Here is a 20,732-nt window from a genome sequence, read left to right as displayed (position 1 = left end):
GATTTCATACACATTCGTCTATAGATATTAATACAGCAGAGCACGGTAGAGAGTTTAATATTACCAGGCCAGAGTAATGCACAGCTTAAGTGTAGGCCTCCTGCACATTTGCAGTGCTTCAAACTGTTCACATATAAAAGAACCCACAGCCTTTCACTAAAGCTTCCACTCACGACTGCAATTAAGCTGCAACTCAGGTGCAATGATCTGAGCAAAACTTCAATGAAAGTCTATTTGTAAGCTTAGAAAGACTGCAGTTGGATATATATAAAAAAAAAAATAAAAAAAAATGTATTATATATATATATATATATATATATATATATATATATATATATATCTCATGGTGCACATGTTTTCTGGAATTACATGGGTGTTACCATTTCAAGAAAGCTGCCAAGCCAATAAGGTCAAGAGGCACTGTATCCATTATCCAGTTGTTAAGTGTTAAATATTAATTTTACTCATGTATGTATGTATGTATATCTTTATTTATGAAGCGCTACTTATGTACGCAGCGCTGTACAGTAGAATGCACAAATACAAACAGGGGGTTAAAGATAATAATAGATAAATACACAGTATAACAATAAATACAAGATACAGTTGCAATAAGTTAAGAGTCAAAGGCACAAGAAGACGGAGGTCCCTGCCCCATAGAACTTACAATCTAGATTATTTTAAAGAAAAATCCTTGTGTCACTGGAGTAATGAGACTTTGAGGTCTCATGGGAATCATATTATGTGTAAAATTACGTTCAGCTGCTGCCTTGTTAATCCTCACCCAAGTATTTAAGGATATGCCATGAATAAAAAGTGCCAATATAGTAGGAGAAGCAGCTGTGCATGCCGAGCGCCTAAGTAGGGATTCAAAGCTCACTGCATGCCTAGAGATCTGACAGTAGACAACATTAATCAATTGTAGACAGAAGGAGTGGGAAGCTTTATCTTTACCATCTTTACCAAGTCATATACATACCATTTCATTAGCAGGTAAGATAAAATGGCCTTTTAACTGTAAATTCACTTGCGTCTATATTTTATAGCTGCACTTGGCCCTCATGGAAACAAAGTTTAGAGCTGCCTATAGCAAGATAACTTGGGAATCTACCCTAAATAAAACACCATATCATCTAACTGCCGCTCGGGATCTGTATGTGGCACGTGCAAGCCCCAGTCTGACCAAGCATTCTGTTCTGCCCTGGCAGCATTTGTAGCTGAGCCACCGCCAATCTGAGTAGTACAACTCTATAAATATTCATCAGTGTAACAGAAAAACACGCATATGAAACATGCCTGAATCTCACCCTAACTTTCCTTCTAGCTAAGCTCCGCAAGTCACTGTTGAATGTAAGAAAAGAATCACATTAATACCAGAAAATATGTTATATTTTCCCAAAACTATGGTACTCTACACGATACAAGGGGCTTTCAGGCATGCCATTTTTTGAATACAGTATTCCTTTAATAGCAATTTTTTGTTTACCAGTAAAAAAGCCAGTTTAAAAAAAGGGCTACAGTAAAGTAAATGACATATACCTTCTAATATGTGCATCCTAACCAGCTCTGCACGCTCAGGTCGAGATCGGATCTTGCGCTTTAGGTAGTCCTCAGTCTAGAATGCAAATGACCAAAAAAAAAAAAAGCTTTTAATGCCAAAGTAAGCAATGGCTTCCCACTGATAAATGTCAAAGCAGGTGCAAGGGTAGGTTTTGCTGGACCCAAATGATTTCATCAGTCACCAGTGAAACTAAAACCAGGCCCAGACTGGCAAATTTGCAGCAGAGGCAACAGCTTGAACTGTAGTGCCAACCTGGTATAGGGGAGAGCTACTGGAATAGTAGGAGAGGCACAGGACTGTTTTTAAAGCCTGGTAACACACCTTTAACTGCAATTTTGTTTTTTCTAGCACCATAACCATTATCCTGGCTGGATGAGAAAGGTTTTAACAAATGCAAGCTGTTACACTTCAAAATAGTAAAGAAGTAATTTTTTTGGAATGAACTCCTATAAGTCTAAAGCTAGCCATACACTGGCCGATCAGGTAATCTCTCTGACCAATCATTTCAAGGAAAGATAATGTACAAGGGGCCACACATGGCATGGCCACCTTTATACTGCTCCGATAGTTTGTGCAAACCAAGAGCAAAAACCATCAGGCCAACAGAAAGCAAAAAGGACTGTAGCTCCTCTTTACTTCCTTATTCACCATACACTGGCTGACGTGGTGCATCGGCAGATGATATTTACCTTGTCCAATTCTGTAACCAACAGATATTCAACAGACTTCAGATTTCAAGAATATCAGTCGGGATCTGCTGGCGCCCCATAAACACAGATATTCATACAAAATGCCATTTTACAACACTTATCTGTCTGTGTATGGCCAGTTTACATTATTCGCCCTATGTGACTCATCAAAACAAAGTAGGATTTATATTATTATACAGTATGTATAAGCTCTACAGATATATATAAGTATATAAGTATTTTATATATAAAATAAGTATTTTATATATAAAATATTTTATAAATATTTTAAAATATGGAAAAAAATGTGCAAAGAACGCACTAGCTTAAGCAAGCCAAAGCAACCAATCGGCAGGTTGCCAGACCTGAAGTAAATTCTGCTGCTTCATTACATTTCCCCATATTTATTTTAATGAATACAACTAAAGCATTGGCATATATGTGGTTACAGCAAGTTGTTCCTGTAAAACCATAGCTAAAAAAAAGTTTCTGGTAAGAGAAACATTCTAATTTCCTTATTCAACTTACCCGTGCCCTCTCCAAGCTACGCCTCTGTTCATGAAAAGCTGCAGGACTCTTCAAAGCTGAAGAAAAACACAAATTAAGTTGCTATTTGCAATATATTCATACTTTCCAATATTTATTTCCGCACTGTAGGGATAAGTATATTTAGTATTAAACAGTTTAAAAGTTGGTGGCACAGTTAATAACAGTTCCTGCCCAAGAGGAGCTTACAATCTAAGTTCTCTATAACATGGAGCTACAAGCAAGTCATCATGGCACAAATTGTCCATTTCTGCCCCCAATACAATAACATCCAGCCATGGCTAAAGCCACTCACAGATCCCTACAGGCGGCATGCAAAGGAGTCGGTCTTTCTGTATCCTGACACCCACTGAGAGCTACAATTTTAGTTTGCCAGAATTTTAAAAGTAAATCTAAGAACCTGAATGTGCTGAATGAATGTAAAGTTAATGAAGATTAGGGTAATGTTTAAAAAACTGTAAAAAAAAAAATAAAAATTTTTTTTTTAGGGGACCAGAAAAAACTAGGGAAAATTTCAAATGCATTATTATATATTGGTGGGCCCACAAAAACAGTTTATAACAAGGGAAACTTAAAATCGGGGTATGGAAAACTGAGGTTTCATTGTATCAAATGAAATAAAGAGGTTTAATTGCAGAGACCAACTACATTACTTCAACAATCAATCTTCCGTTTCCTCCTCCTGGCAATTACTTTGTTCAGAGGTTAATTTTTAAATATAAATCTGTTTCTAGTAAGTTTTTATTGCAGCAAAAAGGGCAATGGTATAATCTCGAAACCTATGGTTTACATTTTATCTGCAATACCTTCTAAACAAAGCTTTAACCAGAAATGGCAGACCAGATGCCATCATTTTAATCTTTTAATTTATATCTGATGATTAAAAGGGACCAATTTGAAACGCTCACAAGATATTCCTTTTTACATAAACGTGTAGCTTTAAATGGCTATGATTTGTTCAGTTAGTTATTTATAAAGGTAAGAGATCTGTTGGATTGAGCATTTTGCTCCACAAACCACACACAGGCACACACCCAGACCTCATACACCACTTCCTGTGTGAGCTGCAGGGTTCATTAAACATTTTTAGGTGTTATGGGTGATACATTTTCAGCACAACAGTACGTAACGGTGTAAGCTACCTGTAAGAATACAGGTTTTCATCCTATATGGAGCAACATGTGTGTTGAGGTATAATCACTGCAGCTGTACCATACAACACATCTTGCCCAAGGCTTTCCAATTAAGACTGAATAACACCATCAAGGCTAATGGTGGTAGGACTCCAGATCAAGCTCCCCTTGGAGGTCCAGCCTTTGGTCAGAGCTCCCCTTAGCTCATAACAAGGATACACTGTCAGTAAGCTACTTAGATTCTCCAGGACAGCAATAAAACCTCAAATGACCTAAATGGTAGACAGTCAGGTGACCTTTTTCAGCGCAAACATGCTTTCTACAGTAAAGTTGGACAAACACAGTGATACAACTGTAAGAAACAAAGTTTCAAACAATGTATGGTTGCAATTATCGCTGCATGTGTGTGTGCATGGTTGCCTAACAATCACAGCTGAAATACATGTACTATGGCTTTTGGTTGGTTTGTGGATTGTCTGAAAATCTTATCTGCAGCTCCTCTCCATTTCCTGCTGCTCCAACAGACCATCAGCCCAAACATGTGGAAGAACAGAAAAATAGCAATTCAGTGTATGTCACATCATATGGTATAATCTATTAGGTCTGTAGGCTGATGGGGCGGGTACTGTGCCTGGTTGATTTATGTATGGCCATCTTAACTGGCTGGTTTTTCGGGCCAAAACACCCACCCTCAATCTCCACAGTTTGGGAACCACTGCTATACGTCCTGTGTTTTTATTTTCCACATCACCAGGATTTCTATGCTACATTACCAGCTTGAGAGATAATAGCAATGACACACCAAATACAAAAGGTGCAGTTATGGGATGTCAGGCAGGCGCTTGATATCTCTAAACCAGACCTTTAACTAAACAAGACACCATTGTCAGTATTGGCTCTGCTTATAACTGGATTTTTGCGACAAAGCAAGAACTGTTACCTCCTCCCACCACTATTTAATGTTTAAATAGGGAAATAGTGCAGTGCAAGTTGAATTTAGTCATGCTAAATCAAAGACACACAAGTGACATGCAATGTCTTGGTCTTGACACTGGCATCACACAAACATGCGAGCTTGTGGTGCATAGAATGCCAGGTCTGGTTTTGAAAATCAGCATTACATGATATACAACATTAATATATTGTCCTTTAACCAGCTTGCAGCAGGGGTGCAACATCAAGGAAAGGAACCCGCAAATAAAAATTAAATAAAAAAAAAAAATGCCCTCTCTGTTGGACCCCATAACTGGATCTGTCAGTGTGTTACGAATGACTTAAGCTGGCCATACACACAGACAGATATCTGGCAGAGCTGGCCACAGTCTACCAATGGCTTCCAAATGGTATGTGGCAAGTTGTTTCCAGAGTTTGAAATGACAGGGGCCACACCTAACTGCTACTGCTTGAGAGATCTTGCCCCACAAGTGGCAAGCACAGAGGGCAGGAAGCCAACATTTAAAAAAAGACGAAAGATCAGTGGATAAAATGAAGGGGGGGGGGTTAAAAGAAGCCGGTACATTCTGTTTTTATTGTTCTTTTGTAACCCACAGAATTTGCAAAAAAAAGCAAATATCTGTTCTGTCCTCTCTTCAGAAGGGGAAAAAAACCCACAATGTGTTGCAAACACTGGCAGCCATGAAAGTCAGTTAGAAATGTTTAGGCCAATTTTGCAAGACATTCAGTTAGATCTGGGGGGAGGGATCACGTTTTTCAGATATGATGTAACGGGGCTTAAATGTTATTTTTATCTGTGCTTTATTTTATTAGGGCAGTTGGCATACTTTTTTTTAAAGCATTACTCAAAGCCCCACCACCAGCTGCTTTAAAATTGTTCTATTGTTTTGCCACATTTGTTGGTCAGATTTAAACATTTGTATAGTTAAAAAAAATACCTTGCCATAGGTGATACCTAGAATTATCTAAAATCATGTAATCAAATGCCATTGTACACATTTTTTTTTTTTGTTGAGAGGACTAGTTTTGAGCATTCTAGCAGAGGTGAATCTCAGTATCCCCTAGCAAGATATTTTTTTATCTGTGATAAAACATGCAGTGCGCTTTGCCATGAGGGTCAATGTATTTGCTTACTTTGGTTCTGCTAAGCATTCAGTTACCCTAATGCCAAACCAGGCTGAGTCTCGGCCTGCGGATATTTATGAGGATGCATCTGGGTGCCAAAATCCGCTCTGTGTGCCTGCAACCGGACCAATGCAGTGGCTCTGGGTGCAGGCACCGACGTACGCATCATCCGACGTACGTATCATGTAGGGACCGATTCTCAGCCTTCTTTTTCAGCAGGCCAAGATAAATCCACTTCTATGGGGCCCTTTTAAAGCCCTGCCTAAAATGATCTCGTCAGCCATATATCCATCAGGCAGGTATGAAAAATTCAGTGGCAAGAATCACGTTGGTGCATTTATGTTGTTCTCCCCCAATAGGTTTCCCTAGGCCACCATTATGATTTCACTATTATCCCTGTGGTCAAATGATAGAATCATCCTGATCTAGCGTGTCTAGATTTCTGCAATGTATTGTGGCTTTGGTTTCTTATCTCTAAAGTAAAGGCCACACAGGGCACCTTGTGTGCTACTATCTGATGCAGCTAGCTACTTGAGTGGTGGGAGCTGGCCCAGAGAAAAGCCCAAGAGTTGCCAGCTGTAAAGTATCATGAAGTTGTGTCTTTTTTATGCACAGCTCAGACCCTAGGCCAGCAATGTACATAAAGACATGACTTTCTGCAAGCGATGAGCAAGTGATGGTTGAGAAAAACAGCCTGAAATATCCCTGGTGAGTACCTAGGCTTTTACTCAACCACCTTCAGCAACTATAGAAGTATACCTTCAAGGAATTTCTTGATTGTTGGAAGTCTCCAGTCCAGTCAGTCGTAAGGGCTATGGCATATTGGGGTGTTTATCAGCAATACAAGCAATAATGACAGCACCGGCAATCCTAGCTTAAAATTACACTATAAAACCTAACTACGATTCTTAGAACATGGCCTTACAAAAAACCTGTGTGCCATTATGCCTTACATATCTGCTACACTAGAGGTACTCCCTTATTAAAGATAAAGAAAATCAAATGCATGTAGAAATGAATTCCCTTTGTGCCCACCCTAGTAACTGGAAAGAACATGATATATTGCACTAAATGGAAACTGCATTCGGAGCTAACAGTACAGTTGCCCAACCCCAGCAGCAGGTCTGAAAGGCATATAACAATCAAATAATACGAAACATGTGAAGTGTGGAATTTAAACAGTCTTTACAAAGAATATATACACATGGCTTGTACATGCTAAACCTTGTTTTCTGTAATGGATCTGCATTCCAGGAAAAAGATTTAAAGGTACAGTATATCAAAATTTATCAAAATAAGTTTAAATATTAAGGCTTGTGCTAGGCATGTTGTTCATTGCAAATCTCCCCCACTCGCTCATTATTTGCCTGATGTAAGAGTGAAGACACACAGAGCTACTAGCAGCTACTTTTTCAAAGCTACTAAACAGCAGAAAATACCCTGCCACCACACAATACTGAAAATTGCCTCTGCTAAAACACACAGACAGTTATCAGTAAATGATCAGCATTGTCTATTTTAGTAGCCACGACAAGAAGCTGCTACTAGTAGCTCCGTGTGTCTTCATCCTAAGGGCTCTGGCACACGACAAGAAGCTGCTACTAGTAGCTCCGTGTGTCTTCACCCAAAGGGCTCTGGCAGGAAAACTTGAGAGGAATCTTCCGCAATTTCACTGAAATCGCGCCGCCATGTATGCCATCCCGCCAGCGATTTACATTTTCGCCGGTGGGATGGTATTTCGGGGAGATTAGTCACCCGCGAACAGGAAGATTTGTTGCGGGCGACTAATCTCCCCTTGTGCCAAAGCCCTAAGGGCTTTTACACATGGGGAGATTAGTCGCACCGCAACAAATCTCCCTTGTCGTGGGCGACTAATCTCCCCGAAATGCCATCCCACCAGCTAGAATGCAATTCTTGCAAAAACTTTGCGCAACTTTGGAAAGCCAAAACGATGCATGGGCCTTTCCACCGGTGACTCTTATTGTTAGAAAGGCATTTCGAAGTGGTAAGTAACCTGCAGAGATCAATTGCAGGCGACTAACTCACTCCATGGGACATTAGACCTTATGGGCAGTAACCCATAGCAACTGACCAGTAATTGGCCTTTTTTAGCCCCCTGCAGGCTTGAACAATGAAAGTACAGGTATGGGATGGGATTATTTATACTTTAGTTGGGATCAATATTTATATAATAATTATTATAGAGAAAAAGGAAATCATTTTTAAAAATTGGAATTATTTGCTTATAATGGAGTCTATGGGAGGTGGCCTTTCCGTAATTCAAAACTTTCTGGATAACGGGTTTCTGGATAAGGGATCCCATACCTGTATACATTTGATTGGTTGCCATGGGTTACTGCCCAGGTGCAAAATTGCCCAATGTTTATAAATGACCCCCAGTTAAAGATTAAATCAGGTCAATGGCTGCGCTAGAAACCATATTCTGCATTTTCTCATAATGGTTGAGAATCTGGACTAAACATCCATATTAAAGCATGTATTACAAGAACAGAGGGACGGCCAGTGTGGCTGAATATATGGCATGAGAATGCACAGACTTTCCTGCTTAGTAATCTAGGTGAACCTACCTATATAGTTGCTGCTTTATACACGCATACGTGCAAGTTCACATATTTATTGCTTGTTTTACTGGCTTGTAAGGGCACTGTCTAACCTCACAGTAAATCAGAGATTACTACCCTCTGTTTTATGAACCTCAGCTGATATCAGCATAGCAAGCACTAGACTACACAGCACAACTGCTTTACATTGATAGAGCTATGGCTTATAGAGTGTAAAGCTGGCAACACACGTGGCGATTTTCCAACCCTCCACTGATGTTCAGAGCTCAACCGTCAGATATGGAGCTAGAAACAATAGTATTTCTAACTCCTTCTGCCGATTCAGCCCTGAACATAGATTTTGCTTGGGCGCCTTCAATGGCACCCGATCAAAATCTTTTAACCTGCCCAATGAGGGAGTCCATCCGATATCTGCAGCCTTTTGCTATATCGGTTGCCTTGGCGAGTTGCCATACACGCACCGAATATCGTACGAAACAAGGTTTCAAACCTCCTTAAGGCTATAGCCCTTGAAGCGTGAGCAAGTATCAGCTAAGGCACTCACTACTGAATCCGAATGCCAGTGAGAAGATAATTCAATATTTCTTGCTTGAAATTACTCATGAAAGGTAGTCTGGCAGGAAAGTGCCTTTTTTTCTCCAAATAGCAATTGTAGTACCAACAATGTCATGGCAAAGGGTGTGCTTACCTTTAGCTAACCTTCCACATTTAACCTTCAAAAACTGACACAAACCACTCTTTTTGTTGACTTCACCCCCCCAACCAACCTTTATTAACACGGAAGTTTGTTCAAATAGAGCTCCGTATCTACCAACCAACTTCTCTAAGCAGCAGCTCAGGGGCTTCTCGGTGAACTGCTAATTAGTTCTATTGGCTCCTTAAAAGTTCTTTGGTACCAGAAGTGACAGAAACACAGTAGGCAAAAAGTATGTTTAGCAAAATACCCATCATGTTGAAAAGGGGTGTATACAGTCCCTTTAAAGGAACAGTAACACCAAAAAATGAAAGTGTATAAAAGTAACTAAAATATAATGTGCTGTTGCCCTGCACTGGTAAAAGTTGTGTGTTTACTTCAGAAAGTCTACTATAATTTATATAAATAAGCTGCTGTGTAGCCATGGGGGCAGCCATTCAAAGGAGAAAAGGCACAGGCACATAGCAGATAACATATAAAACACTATTGTATTCTACAGAACTTATCTGTTATCTGCTATGTAACCTGTGCCTTTTCTCCTTTTTTCCAGCCTGAATGGCTGCCCCCGTGGCTACACAGCAGCTTATTATATAAATTATAGTAGTGTTACTGTAGCAAACACACCAGTTTTACCTGTGCAGGGCAACAGTGCATTATATTTTTATTACTTTAAAGCTCTTTCATTTTTTGGTGTTACTGTTCCTTTAAGTACCAAAGTCTGTCCCTCTGGCTTATATAAGGCTCTGTTCTCACACACAGACCAAGGGCACGCAAACAGGTTATATCAGTCAATGAATGGACAGAGCATCTTTTACTCCAACACGTCTTCCTTGATTTGATATTGATTGAAAATATAAAAAAAGAATATAGAATTTCTGTTGGTCCATATTGGCACACATTACCCTCAATACCCAATTTTCTGGGGATTACATTTTTTTATTTTTTAAATATTCGTGTTAAAGAAATGGCTCCGGGAAGTTTGGACAGCTATACAGCATGTCCTGGAAATTATATGAACATGCTTTCGCATAAGGGTGTAGATCTGTAATTTTGGGGATGAATGAAAATATTTTTCAAGTGTACAAGATATTTATTTATGTACAAGTCTGGTGTTAATTTTTATAATATATTCCTGAGTTATTCTCAGTAACACAGCGCTTTCACTTAAGTGAAACTGCAATGCAGGGAGATGTGTAGTTCCCCTTCTATGCAAAACTGCTGAATATAAAGTGCTCAGACACATCATGACTAGTTTCTCTTTTAGAATTTACCAATCTGCACATTTCCACATGTGTTGTTTTCTTGTTGTAAGTGTGTTCTACTCATTAATCTTGTAAGCTCTCCTCCAATACGTACACCCTTATAGCAGCAAACCTTAAGGGTGAAGACACATGGAGCTACTAAGTAGCAGCTACTTGTCATGGCTACAAAAATAGACAATTCTGATAATTTACTGATAATTGTCTCTACGTGTGGTTTTAGCAGAGGCAATTCTCAGTATTGTCTATGGCAGGGTATTTCTGGTGTTTAGTAGCTGCAACTAAGTAGCTCCATGTGTTTTCACCCTAAATGAGCAGTATAACCCCTTGTTCAACAAGAGTGCAATAAAATCATGCAGTTTGAGCAAACCAGGGCAAGTGAAGCTACTCCATGTTTAGTTCTTGCTAAGTAGATGGTTAGGTAGATCATTAGATCACAATGCACAGATAATCCCCCTGGAATAATTCATTCCTGTTTATGAAATTATCTACCATGCACCCTATTAAGCTCCATAAATTAAAAAATAATTTTTTTCCTAAATTAAAACTATAGGCAAAATGCCCCTATTACATATAACATATTAGAACCTTTCAGATTCATATTAAGCCCCCAACACCCTGTTCCTATTTAACCAGTGTAACAGCAACAGTGGTTCAGTTTCTAAATGAGTGTAATGTAAGGGGTGGCTTTACAGAAACCAACCATTTTTTTTTACAAACACAAGCCTTAAAGTGACTTTTAGCCGTGATAAAAAGTGACTGCCTTAAATGTATATTTTACTTCTACAATGAACAAAGAAATCTACTGCCTACTGAGTGAGTGGGAGCGTTTGGTAGCCCGCCTTTGTACCAGTCATCCAAGCAACACTAAATAAAATTGAATAAAAACTCACGTGGCATTATTCCCTGATTCACCAGCTCCTCTCGCGTCCTCCTCTGCTGGAGCTTGAGCTGCAGGACTGAAGCAAGAAAGAGAGAAGGTTCAGTATAGTACCATATTTCTGCTGCAGCCCCCTCAGCCTGCTGCTGGGTTTCCATCTACATGTTGAAAGTGTAGAGACTTCCCCACCCTCAGTGAGATAGCAGAAGTGGATCCACGGCCCTGTTGCAGTTTCCGCCTCTGTGGGTGCTAGAGGAAGTTGCACGCAGGGTTTTAGAGCAAGATAAAAAATAAACAAGAACTTCATTTATACATGCACTTTTTTTTCCAAAAAGCAGCACAAATACAGCAGATAATACCTTCACATGCATTATACAGATGTCCAGTTCAGCTTCTGTGAGTGTGCGCCGATAACACCCGGTCACTTTAAGTACCGCCATTTGTTCTCTCCAGTGTAAAAATAACAATAGTAATCTACCAGATCCTCATGGCCAACAGGTTACTGAATGCCAATAATCACTTTTAAAATCATAATGCATCTAGACATTCACAGTTGTGTTACATGCATATAAAAGGTATAGAATCCATTACCCACAATGCATGGGACCTGAGATGTTTTTTTGACATTACAAACACAATCAAAACTGGCCATACACTTTAAGATCTGCTCATTTAGAGTGGATCCTCCTCCACCTAAGGTGGCCATATTGGGTGATATCAGGCTAATTTGATTTCATTTTGATCAAACTACAACAACGCATATAGGAGCCATTGGGAGAATCAGGTACCGATGATATCATACGAAACTTACGATTTTCAGTGCATGTATGATGGCTCGACGAGGCAACCAATATCACAAAAGGCTGCGGATAACATTTGAGTCGCAGTTCGGCCAGGTTAAAAGATTTTGATTGGGCGCCATTGAAGGCGACAGAGCAAAAACTACATTCAGGGCTGAATCAGAAGAAGGAGGTAGAATTCCTATTGTTTCTACCGCCACATCTGGCGATTCAGCCCTGAACATCAGTGGAGAAAGATCGAAATTGCTACACGTACAGTTACCTTAAAGGACTAAAATCCACAGCTTAACAATGCCTGTGTATGACAACCTTAAGACCTTATTATTACAGAGAATATGCTTATCAGTTTGTATGTATGTACCAATACAAATACAAGTTCACCCAGATGTAATATTATAGCCCTAATCCTATCATGAAATGTAACTCCTAAGGAACCAGTAACAACACTAAAAAGAAAATGAATTATTTGAATGAACAACTATTTTTCAGTTAAGGCATTAAAATGGATACCTACAATTTTATTTCAGGCTGTTTTATGTATGCTGCGGTGCCTATAAAAATCTACTGTTTCAAATTTTTGTCTCACCAAGCTTTTTAAACATCCTCATGACTTGAATCAGAAAGCCATACGAAAGTAAAACTCTACACAAGGAAGACATTGAACGGAAATGTGTAAATTTCCAAGGTGAAAAAATGTCACCACGTCCAGTGGTCAAAAGTCAAGTGAGGAGTTCAGTAAGGAACCTGGGATTTAGAGAAACCCCAATACTGCAAAAAATGCTTGGTTTAGAATGAATCCCCATCCAAATGCAGAAACTGGTACATCCCTTGTATGAATGAATAAGAGATTTTTTTTTTCTTTTGCATTATAGGTCCCTTGAAGTATTTAATAACTTTATAACTTGGATTTGTACACCTCAAATCTCACCATTACAGTAAAAAAAAAAGCATAGCCATGATAATGTTATTTACACCATTACCTGTATATACTCGAGTATAAGCAGAGTTTTTCCAGCACTAAAAATGTGCCCCAAAAGTGGGGGTGATGCACGGGGGAAGGGGGGAAATGGCACGCCGAAGGGATTGCAGGTAGGACAGGAATGCACCCTCTGCCCCAAACAAGATAAGCGCTGTACCTTCCACCTATTTATGCTTTGCACCAGCTCTGGAAGCATGAAAGCTCTCTATGCAGCCAGTTCCCAGGCTTCCCCCCCAGCCTAAGCCTGCTGAAGCTTCTTACACTTACCCTGGAGCCCCTCACCATGTATAAGTGAAACCTAGGAACATTGTACAGTATACCCCACTGACTAGTGTAACCACTTGTGAGTGTCCTTTTATTAAATAATTTGATTATTGAAACTTAGCAGTAGCGGCTGCATTTCCCACTCTAGGCTTATACTCGAGTTAATACATTTTTCCAGTTTTCTTAGGTAAAATTAGGTACCTCGGCTTATACTCTGATCGGCTTATACGGTACACTTTATAGTTACATAGTTACATAGGGTTAAAAAAAGACCAGTGTCCATCAAGTTCAACCCATCCAAGTAAACCCAGCACACCTAACCCACACCTACCAATCTATACACTCACATACATAAACTATAAATACAACCACTAGTATTAACTGTAGATATTAGTATCACAATAGCCTTGGATATTCTGATTGTTCAAGAACTCATCTAGGCCCCTCTTAAAGGCATTAACAGAATCTGCCATTACCCCATCACTAGGAAGGGCATTCCACAACCTCACTGCCCTCACCGTGAAAAACCACCTACGCTGCTTCAAATGGAAGCTCCGTTCCTCTAATCTAAAGGGGCGGCCTCTGGTGCGTTGATTGTTTTTATGGGAAAAAAGAACATCCCCCATCTGCCTATAATCCCCTCTAATGTACTTGTACAGAGTAATCATGTCCCCTCGCAAGCGCCTCTTTTCCAGAGAAAACAACCCCAACCTCGACAGTCTCACCTCATAGTTTAAATCTTCCATCCCCTTTACCAGTTTAGTTGCAGTCTCTGCACTCTCTCCAGCTCATTAATATCCTCCTTAAGGACTGGAGCCCAAAACTGCACTGCATACTCAAGGTGAGGCCTTACCAGGGACCTATAAAGGGGCAAAATTATGTTCTCATCCCTTGAGTCAATGCCCTTTTTTATACAAGACAGCACTTTATTTGCTTTAGTAGCCACAGAATGACTGCCTGGAATTAGACAATTTGTTATCAACAAAAACCCCTAGATCCTTCTCCATTAAGGAAACCCCCAACACACTACCATTCAGTAGATAGTTTGCGTTTATATTATTTCTACCAAAATGCATAACTTTGCACTTATCAACATTGAACCTCATTTTCCAGTTTGCTGCCCAGTTTTCCAATTTTGTCAAATCGCTCTGCAAAGCAGCAGCATCCTGCATGGAACTTATAGTTTTGCACAATTTTGTGTCATCAGCAAAAATAGAAACAGTACTGTCTATGCCCACCTCCAGGTCATTAATAAACAAGTTAAAAAGCAAAGGACCAAGGACTGACCCCTGCGGTACTCCACTAACCACACTGGCCCAATTAGAAAATGTTCCATTTACCACCACTCTTTGTAATCTATCCTTCAGCCAGTTCTCTATCCAATTACAAATATTATGTTCTAGGCCAATATTCCTTAATTTGATCATTAACCTTCTGTGAGGTACTGTATCAAACGCTTTAGCAAAGTCCAAGTAGATGACATCAACTGCCATTCCAGCACCGAGGTTCCTATTCACCTCCTCATAAAAGGCGACTAAATTAGTCTGGCAAGATCTGTATGTATTGCAGTGGTCAAATATAGAGTTGCATGTCTTCCATAACCAGTAGCATTGTTACTAGCAGCCTACAATTGTTCTAGGGTGGATTTTCCCTAATAAACCCTTGGCTTGCTTGGAAAAGTTACTCAAAGGAAAACCCCATGTAGTGTAATGTTTAAATAAAGGTCATGACTTATGTAATGTATACTGCAGATAAAAACACAAAGAGATCAATAAAACAGCACAGAAAAATGAGAGTTCCAAAACTGCAAAATGACTACTCCCTTCTTAAGTTCAAATAAAAAAGGAATAATAAATATGTTTCATTATACTAGGAATATTGGCCCATGGACCACAGTTAATATATTTTTCTGCTTCCCTCTCCTAATAAAGAGACTTGCCAATTTTACCATGGCTCTCCTAATCTGTTCACCAACATAACTTAAGCCAAACTTCCTACATACACTCCAAAGCCCATCATAACAGGTTAATTAGAGAATGACACTTGGTTTCCCTGGCCTCTCTCTCAACCTAAGCTCCCCTATATATTTATTATTGGTACTGACTGCCTCCGTTGCTATTATAGAATTAAGTTAACAAAACCAGTAATATTGAAGATGACCTCAGAAAATAAAAGTGGAAGCAAAAGAAGTATAGGGAAGGGTTTATACAGTTAAGGGAAGTAAGCCTTCCATAGTTAATCATTAAAAAAAAACACTGATTCCTGATCTACATTCCATCTAAACCCATAGAAGAAGTACACAATCACTGCTTAGTTCATAGAAAAAGAAAAAAAAGAAAGAAAAGAACACACAGTACAAGAAGAAATTGGGAACCCTATAATGTCTCTGCAGAGTTGTCAGTCAGGCATACTGGGGTTCTTAAAAGACAATTGTATTAACCATGACCATTAAATGTATTGTACATACAATGTGAGGTACATTATAACAATTATGCATAACGTAGACCATTACAGTTTGCCAGATCCATGGGGGCAAGGCCAGTGACCGGAATTGAGACTGTCTGCAAGCATATCTCATCTCATAGCAGTATGGCACAGGAGAAGAAAGAAAATGTGTGTCTCTCGCGCAGAGGATACAACATCCTAAAACTGGTACAATTGTATTTTCAATTTGGATTAAGTGTTTACATGCAACAATCCCCATTTTTCTGGATTAAAGGGTTTTTCACACTGTTGTCCTGTCGGCAAAAATACCATGTCTGACATTAGACTTAAATTTACTTTTTCGTTTCACTCCAGCAACATGAGCAACATTCAGTTTCTGTTTTAAGTGTAGTTACTTTAATTTTAGAAAAAAATGTTAATACTCAAGACTTCCCTTTTTATGGGGAAGCAACCAAACATGAAAAAACAATGTTATGTGTCAAAACCCACTAAAAACATGGACAGATCTAAAGGGTAAACATGTGCCCCTTACCTCAAAACCATGTAACACATATATGAACATATGGCCATAGCAGTCTCTTTTCTACAGTTCTGAGAATATCTAAGACAGAAAGCAAGCATTCAGTCTCGAAGCTCAACTAACTGGCCTAAGATGGTGCCTGTCCTTTCCTATCTACTGCGGGGCCAGTTCTACAGTTTTGGGACCTTTGTCATGAAGAAAGGATACTAAATGTTGATGTTCAACCGTAGCCAGAGGGTCCTATTTTGGGCTTTTCTCAGACAGGGTGGGAGCAATAAAGGAGAAGAAAACCTCTACAACCATCTTGAGATTTAAAGTTGTGGCTTTCACAATTCCCATTGTGAGGCTCATCTAGAAATCAGAATTCCCAGCCAATGACTGCAGGCTAATCACCTACAAAGAAATAGCTGGGCTGCCAGCCCCAGATGAACATACTGTTCTGTATTAGTCAGTTGCCACAGCCTAAAGAGCAATGAAAACGTGCATATAATGCCTCTGCCTACAGACACGCCAGCCCCCACAGGGAAAAGATTTCATTTGTAACATTATGGGTGCTATTACATAACTGCGATATTTACACTGTTCCATCGTTTAGAGAAAAGCCTTTCCCCAGCTAACAGCTGATGTACAGATCAGCGCGTGGAATAATACATTGCAGCTGATATTTTTAGTCCGTAATTTTCCATCATTCCAGAACTGAGTCATAAAATGCAGCAATGAGGCAATTAAAGATGTTATTGGTTCTGTGTTCCTAGAGTTAAGAGAACAGAATGTGGAGTGAGCAGTGTTGAACCTTAGCGGCAATGTTTCCCCCCATTTGGGTAAATGCTCAATTCTCACTGGTAGCTGGCCACATGGTGACCCCAGCATATAAGATCCTGGGAAACACCCATCTACATAAACAGCAAAGAGTTATAAACAGAAAGAGCATGCCAAGGGAGCAGAATACTTATTAAATATGAAAAATCCTAGAACAAAAGTGCCTACTTTCTACTACTAGGAGAACATTACAAACCCCTTGTTGTCCAACTTAATTCCATAAATGGATCCTTGCAGTTCTCCCCTCCTGCGCATTTATTTTTTTTAAAAAAAGGGCCTACATATTTGGGAAATTAGACAGCAATAAAAATAAGCTTCATCTAGACTGGGCGTCAGAGCTACACTGCCACACAGTTTGACTTTTTCAATTACTACAGAATATTAATCAAAATAAGAAAATATACCGAGTGGCTGTGCTCAAAACAGTAAAGAAATAAGCCTCTATGCACACTATCAGCTTACAGGAGATATTGTTTGGTAGTACATCTATGCAACCAAAACTTGCCCAAAAGCCAGGAATTAAAAAATAAGCACCTGCTTTGAGGACACTGGGAGCAACATCCAAGGGGTTGATGAGCAACATGTTGCTCACGAGCCACTGGTTGGGGATCACTGGTCTATAAGTTCTATGCTTGACTGAAAACTTCAACCAAGGAGCCCTTGTTTATCTGCAAGGAAATACGCTCTTTCACATGCTAAGTTAAAACTACTCAAAACTGAACATCCTCAACTTCCTTGTGCCATTGGGACATCTGCCAGAGTCTCCATCCGAAGTCCAAATGGTCTACTGTGTCAACACTGAAACTCACAAACTAAGTACAGGAAGCATTTGTGTAGCCACAGTCTATTAATCAATACAATTCTCTCATCTCCATTTTAGCTTTTAATGTAAATAAAGTGGTTTTTAACATATCTCTTGTTCTCTTGGCAAATGGACACTTTCCTTCTGAGCTGCAAAAGCAGCATAAACAGCATTCCTTCCGAGTATCTACTGGTTCCTAAACATATGACAATAATGTGTACTAACAGCGCTTGTCTTATCCAGGCCATTTTGGCTTTGTAGAGACAAACATTTACTAAAAATTCCAAATCCTGTCAGCTTACTGAGACAAAGAGAGGGGTTTCCACTGATCAAACCAACTTGGACTCAAATCAAAGGAAACACATTCTAAAATCTAATGAACCTAAAAAGCAGGAGCTACATTTTCTGACTAATGTAGGGGGGCATTCTCACACACGCTTTTGGGTTAGGCCCAAGAGAATTGAACTGCAAAGCTTGTCCTACGAATAGTGATGATTTCAACTTTGGTTTACAATTTTCTCCACAATGTTATTTTGCTTTTGAAAACAAAAAAATGCATTGGCATGTATCTGCCATTAAGACTGCTGCTGAACTACAACAGCCAAATTCCGTAGACCAGTTATAGTCTTGCCCTGTGTAATGACAGGTGTTTTATTGACTTGCAAGAGGGTATATTTGCCTGCAAAGCAAAGGGAATAGAAATGTGATGTAAGTGGAGATAAATGTGTTTAAGCCTGACAAGCCAAAATCTAAGAAGGGCACAATAATCTAAGACGGCCACCACCAGCTTGTCTAATTTAAATACTTCTCCAGCTTCTTTGGACTGTATATTGGGCTCAGTTTTACATGGATTGACAGCTCTCTTAGCTCGCAGGCAACAATTTCTATATAACAGCTCTCACACTGGTGTGCTACAGGTGCTCTGTTTACTTTACTCCCAACACCCTGACAGCAAAGGGGCTTTCTGACTTATTCTTTGTCAATCAACATATGCAGGCACTAAAGTGCTTCATTTTAACGGCCCCTTTACAAAGTTGATTCACACTTGGTTCAAACAGCATTAGCCACAGAGTGACAGCCTTCTCACTTCTCAAGCGACTGCTCACAAGTCTGTATGTCAGTTTAACAACATCGCACTGGGCCTGTGTTCTGCAAACACTGCTATGAGACGTAGGGGGAGGTCACAAGAGACAAAGCAGAGGAGAAGTCTACCTAAATCTTCAAAGTAGAAAATGAGCAAAAACAGGACAGGGCATTTATCGTAGTACAAAATAACTGTGATCAACAGGTTATTTTTAAAGTTAGGATAATATAATTCTGTAAATAAAGCATACATCAGTTGGCAATGAAATGGACATGCAAAGAAATGAGAGCAGAAGATGTGAATCTGTGCTGCTAATTATCTTTATATATAAAGATATATAGTCATATATTAGTAGTTTCTATTTATACAGGAACTACTTAGTAGTTTCAAAATCCCCTCTAATAAATAAGGCAACAGAAATTATAAAGAGTCTACTGAGTAATAACTGAAGGTGAACCCTGCCAGATCATAACCACATACAATAAACTATGGATTAATAAGTCCCCAAGCTACCTCTAACAATTTAGGTTTGGCATTTGGGTGATGTAACTTTCTAACATAGAGCGGCCCTTACTAATTTATGTGCCACCCTTAGAGTAAATGTTTATAAAAAATGATTATAACAGCTCTATACATTTATAAACAAACTCTTCAGCACTACACTAATTTAACTAAATTTAATGCAAAGCTATATTGTAATGATGCAGCAAATAGAACAGTTATTTCAGACCAGAACATCACAATTGTATGCACTAATGCAGTTTGGAACACCAGTAACTGTTTTTAATCAGTACTGAAATGCTTCTGCACAAGAAATTACTGAAAGTTATTTCCATAACAAAAAAAAGAGGAATGGAAGAATAAGACTAAATGCAGCACATGCACATTAACAAAACAGTTAGGGAAAGTGAGTGAACATACACTACATAATAATACAAAAGTTACAATTTCCCCAGTGATTTGTATCAATACAGTATGTGCTGATAATGTCTTAGTGTAAATTACTGAAACTTCTCAGTTCTCCAAACAATATTGTTCAAGATAATCTATTTCTTGTTCCAATATACAGTAATTTAACTCCCATCATGCTTAAACCAGTGGTAATAATTTAGAAATATGCCACGTATTGCATATGGGTAGCCCACAGTAGCACAATACTACGGAGCTTATACACAGCCCTACGTGGATTATTCAAGAGCAATGACAGACGTAGAACTTAATCAGTTAAGTGTAAGAGGGCACTTTGCCACCAACAGGAGACCAGCCCTCCCCGCAGGTGAAAAAGCTTTACAAAGTACAGGTATGGGATCCCTTATTCGCAAACCCATTGTCCAGAAAGTTCCTAATCACAGAAAGGCCACACTCCATTATAAGAAAATAATTTTAATTATTAAAAATGATCTACTTTTTCTAAAACCTACTTGGTTTATTTAATGTTTCAACAATTTTTTTTAGCAGACTTAAGGTTTGGAGATCCAAATTATGGAAAGATCTGGATAACAGGTTCCATACCTGTATCTTTAATACCAAAAGAATGACGCTAACCACACATAAAAGTATTTTTGGATGTCACCCTCGGAAGATGCGATATCCTGC

General features: G+C 39.1%; 1 protein-coding gene across 8 annotated transcripts in view; it reads right to left on the bottom strand.

Annotated features, from left to right (window-relative positions):
- The window catches only part of mrtfa (myocardin related transcription factor A), a 58,182-nt gene that overhangs the window by 10,211 nt on the left and 27,239 nt on the right, over positions 1 to 20,732 (bottom strand). For all 8 annotated transcript variants that reach the window (XM_012961405.3, XM_031900260.1, XM_031900261.1 and 5 more), the window contains 3 exon segments: positions 11,437 to 11,502; positions 2,779 to 2,834; positions 1,540 to 1,615 (listed from right to left, as the gene is read on the bottom strand). In XM_012961405.3, the coding sequence (XP_012816859.1) occupies positions 1,540 to 1,615; positions 2,779 to 2,834; positions 11,437 to 11,502 (198 nt within the window).

Source organism: Xenopus tropicalis, chromosome 4 (genome assembly GCF_000004195.4).
Source record: "Xenopus tropicalis strain Nigerian chromosome 4, UCB_Xtro_10.0, whole genome shotgun sequence".
NCBI classification, from domain to species: Eukaryota; Metazoa; Chordata; class Amphibia; order Anura; family Pipidae; genus Xenopus; species Xenopus tropicalis.
The sequence above is the reverse complement of the archived record's forward strand: the minus strand, read 5'-3'. Positions and strand labels throughout refer to the sequence as shown.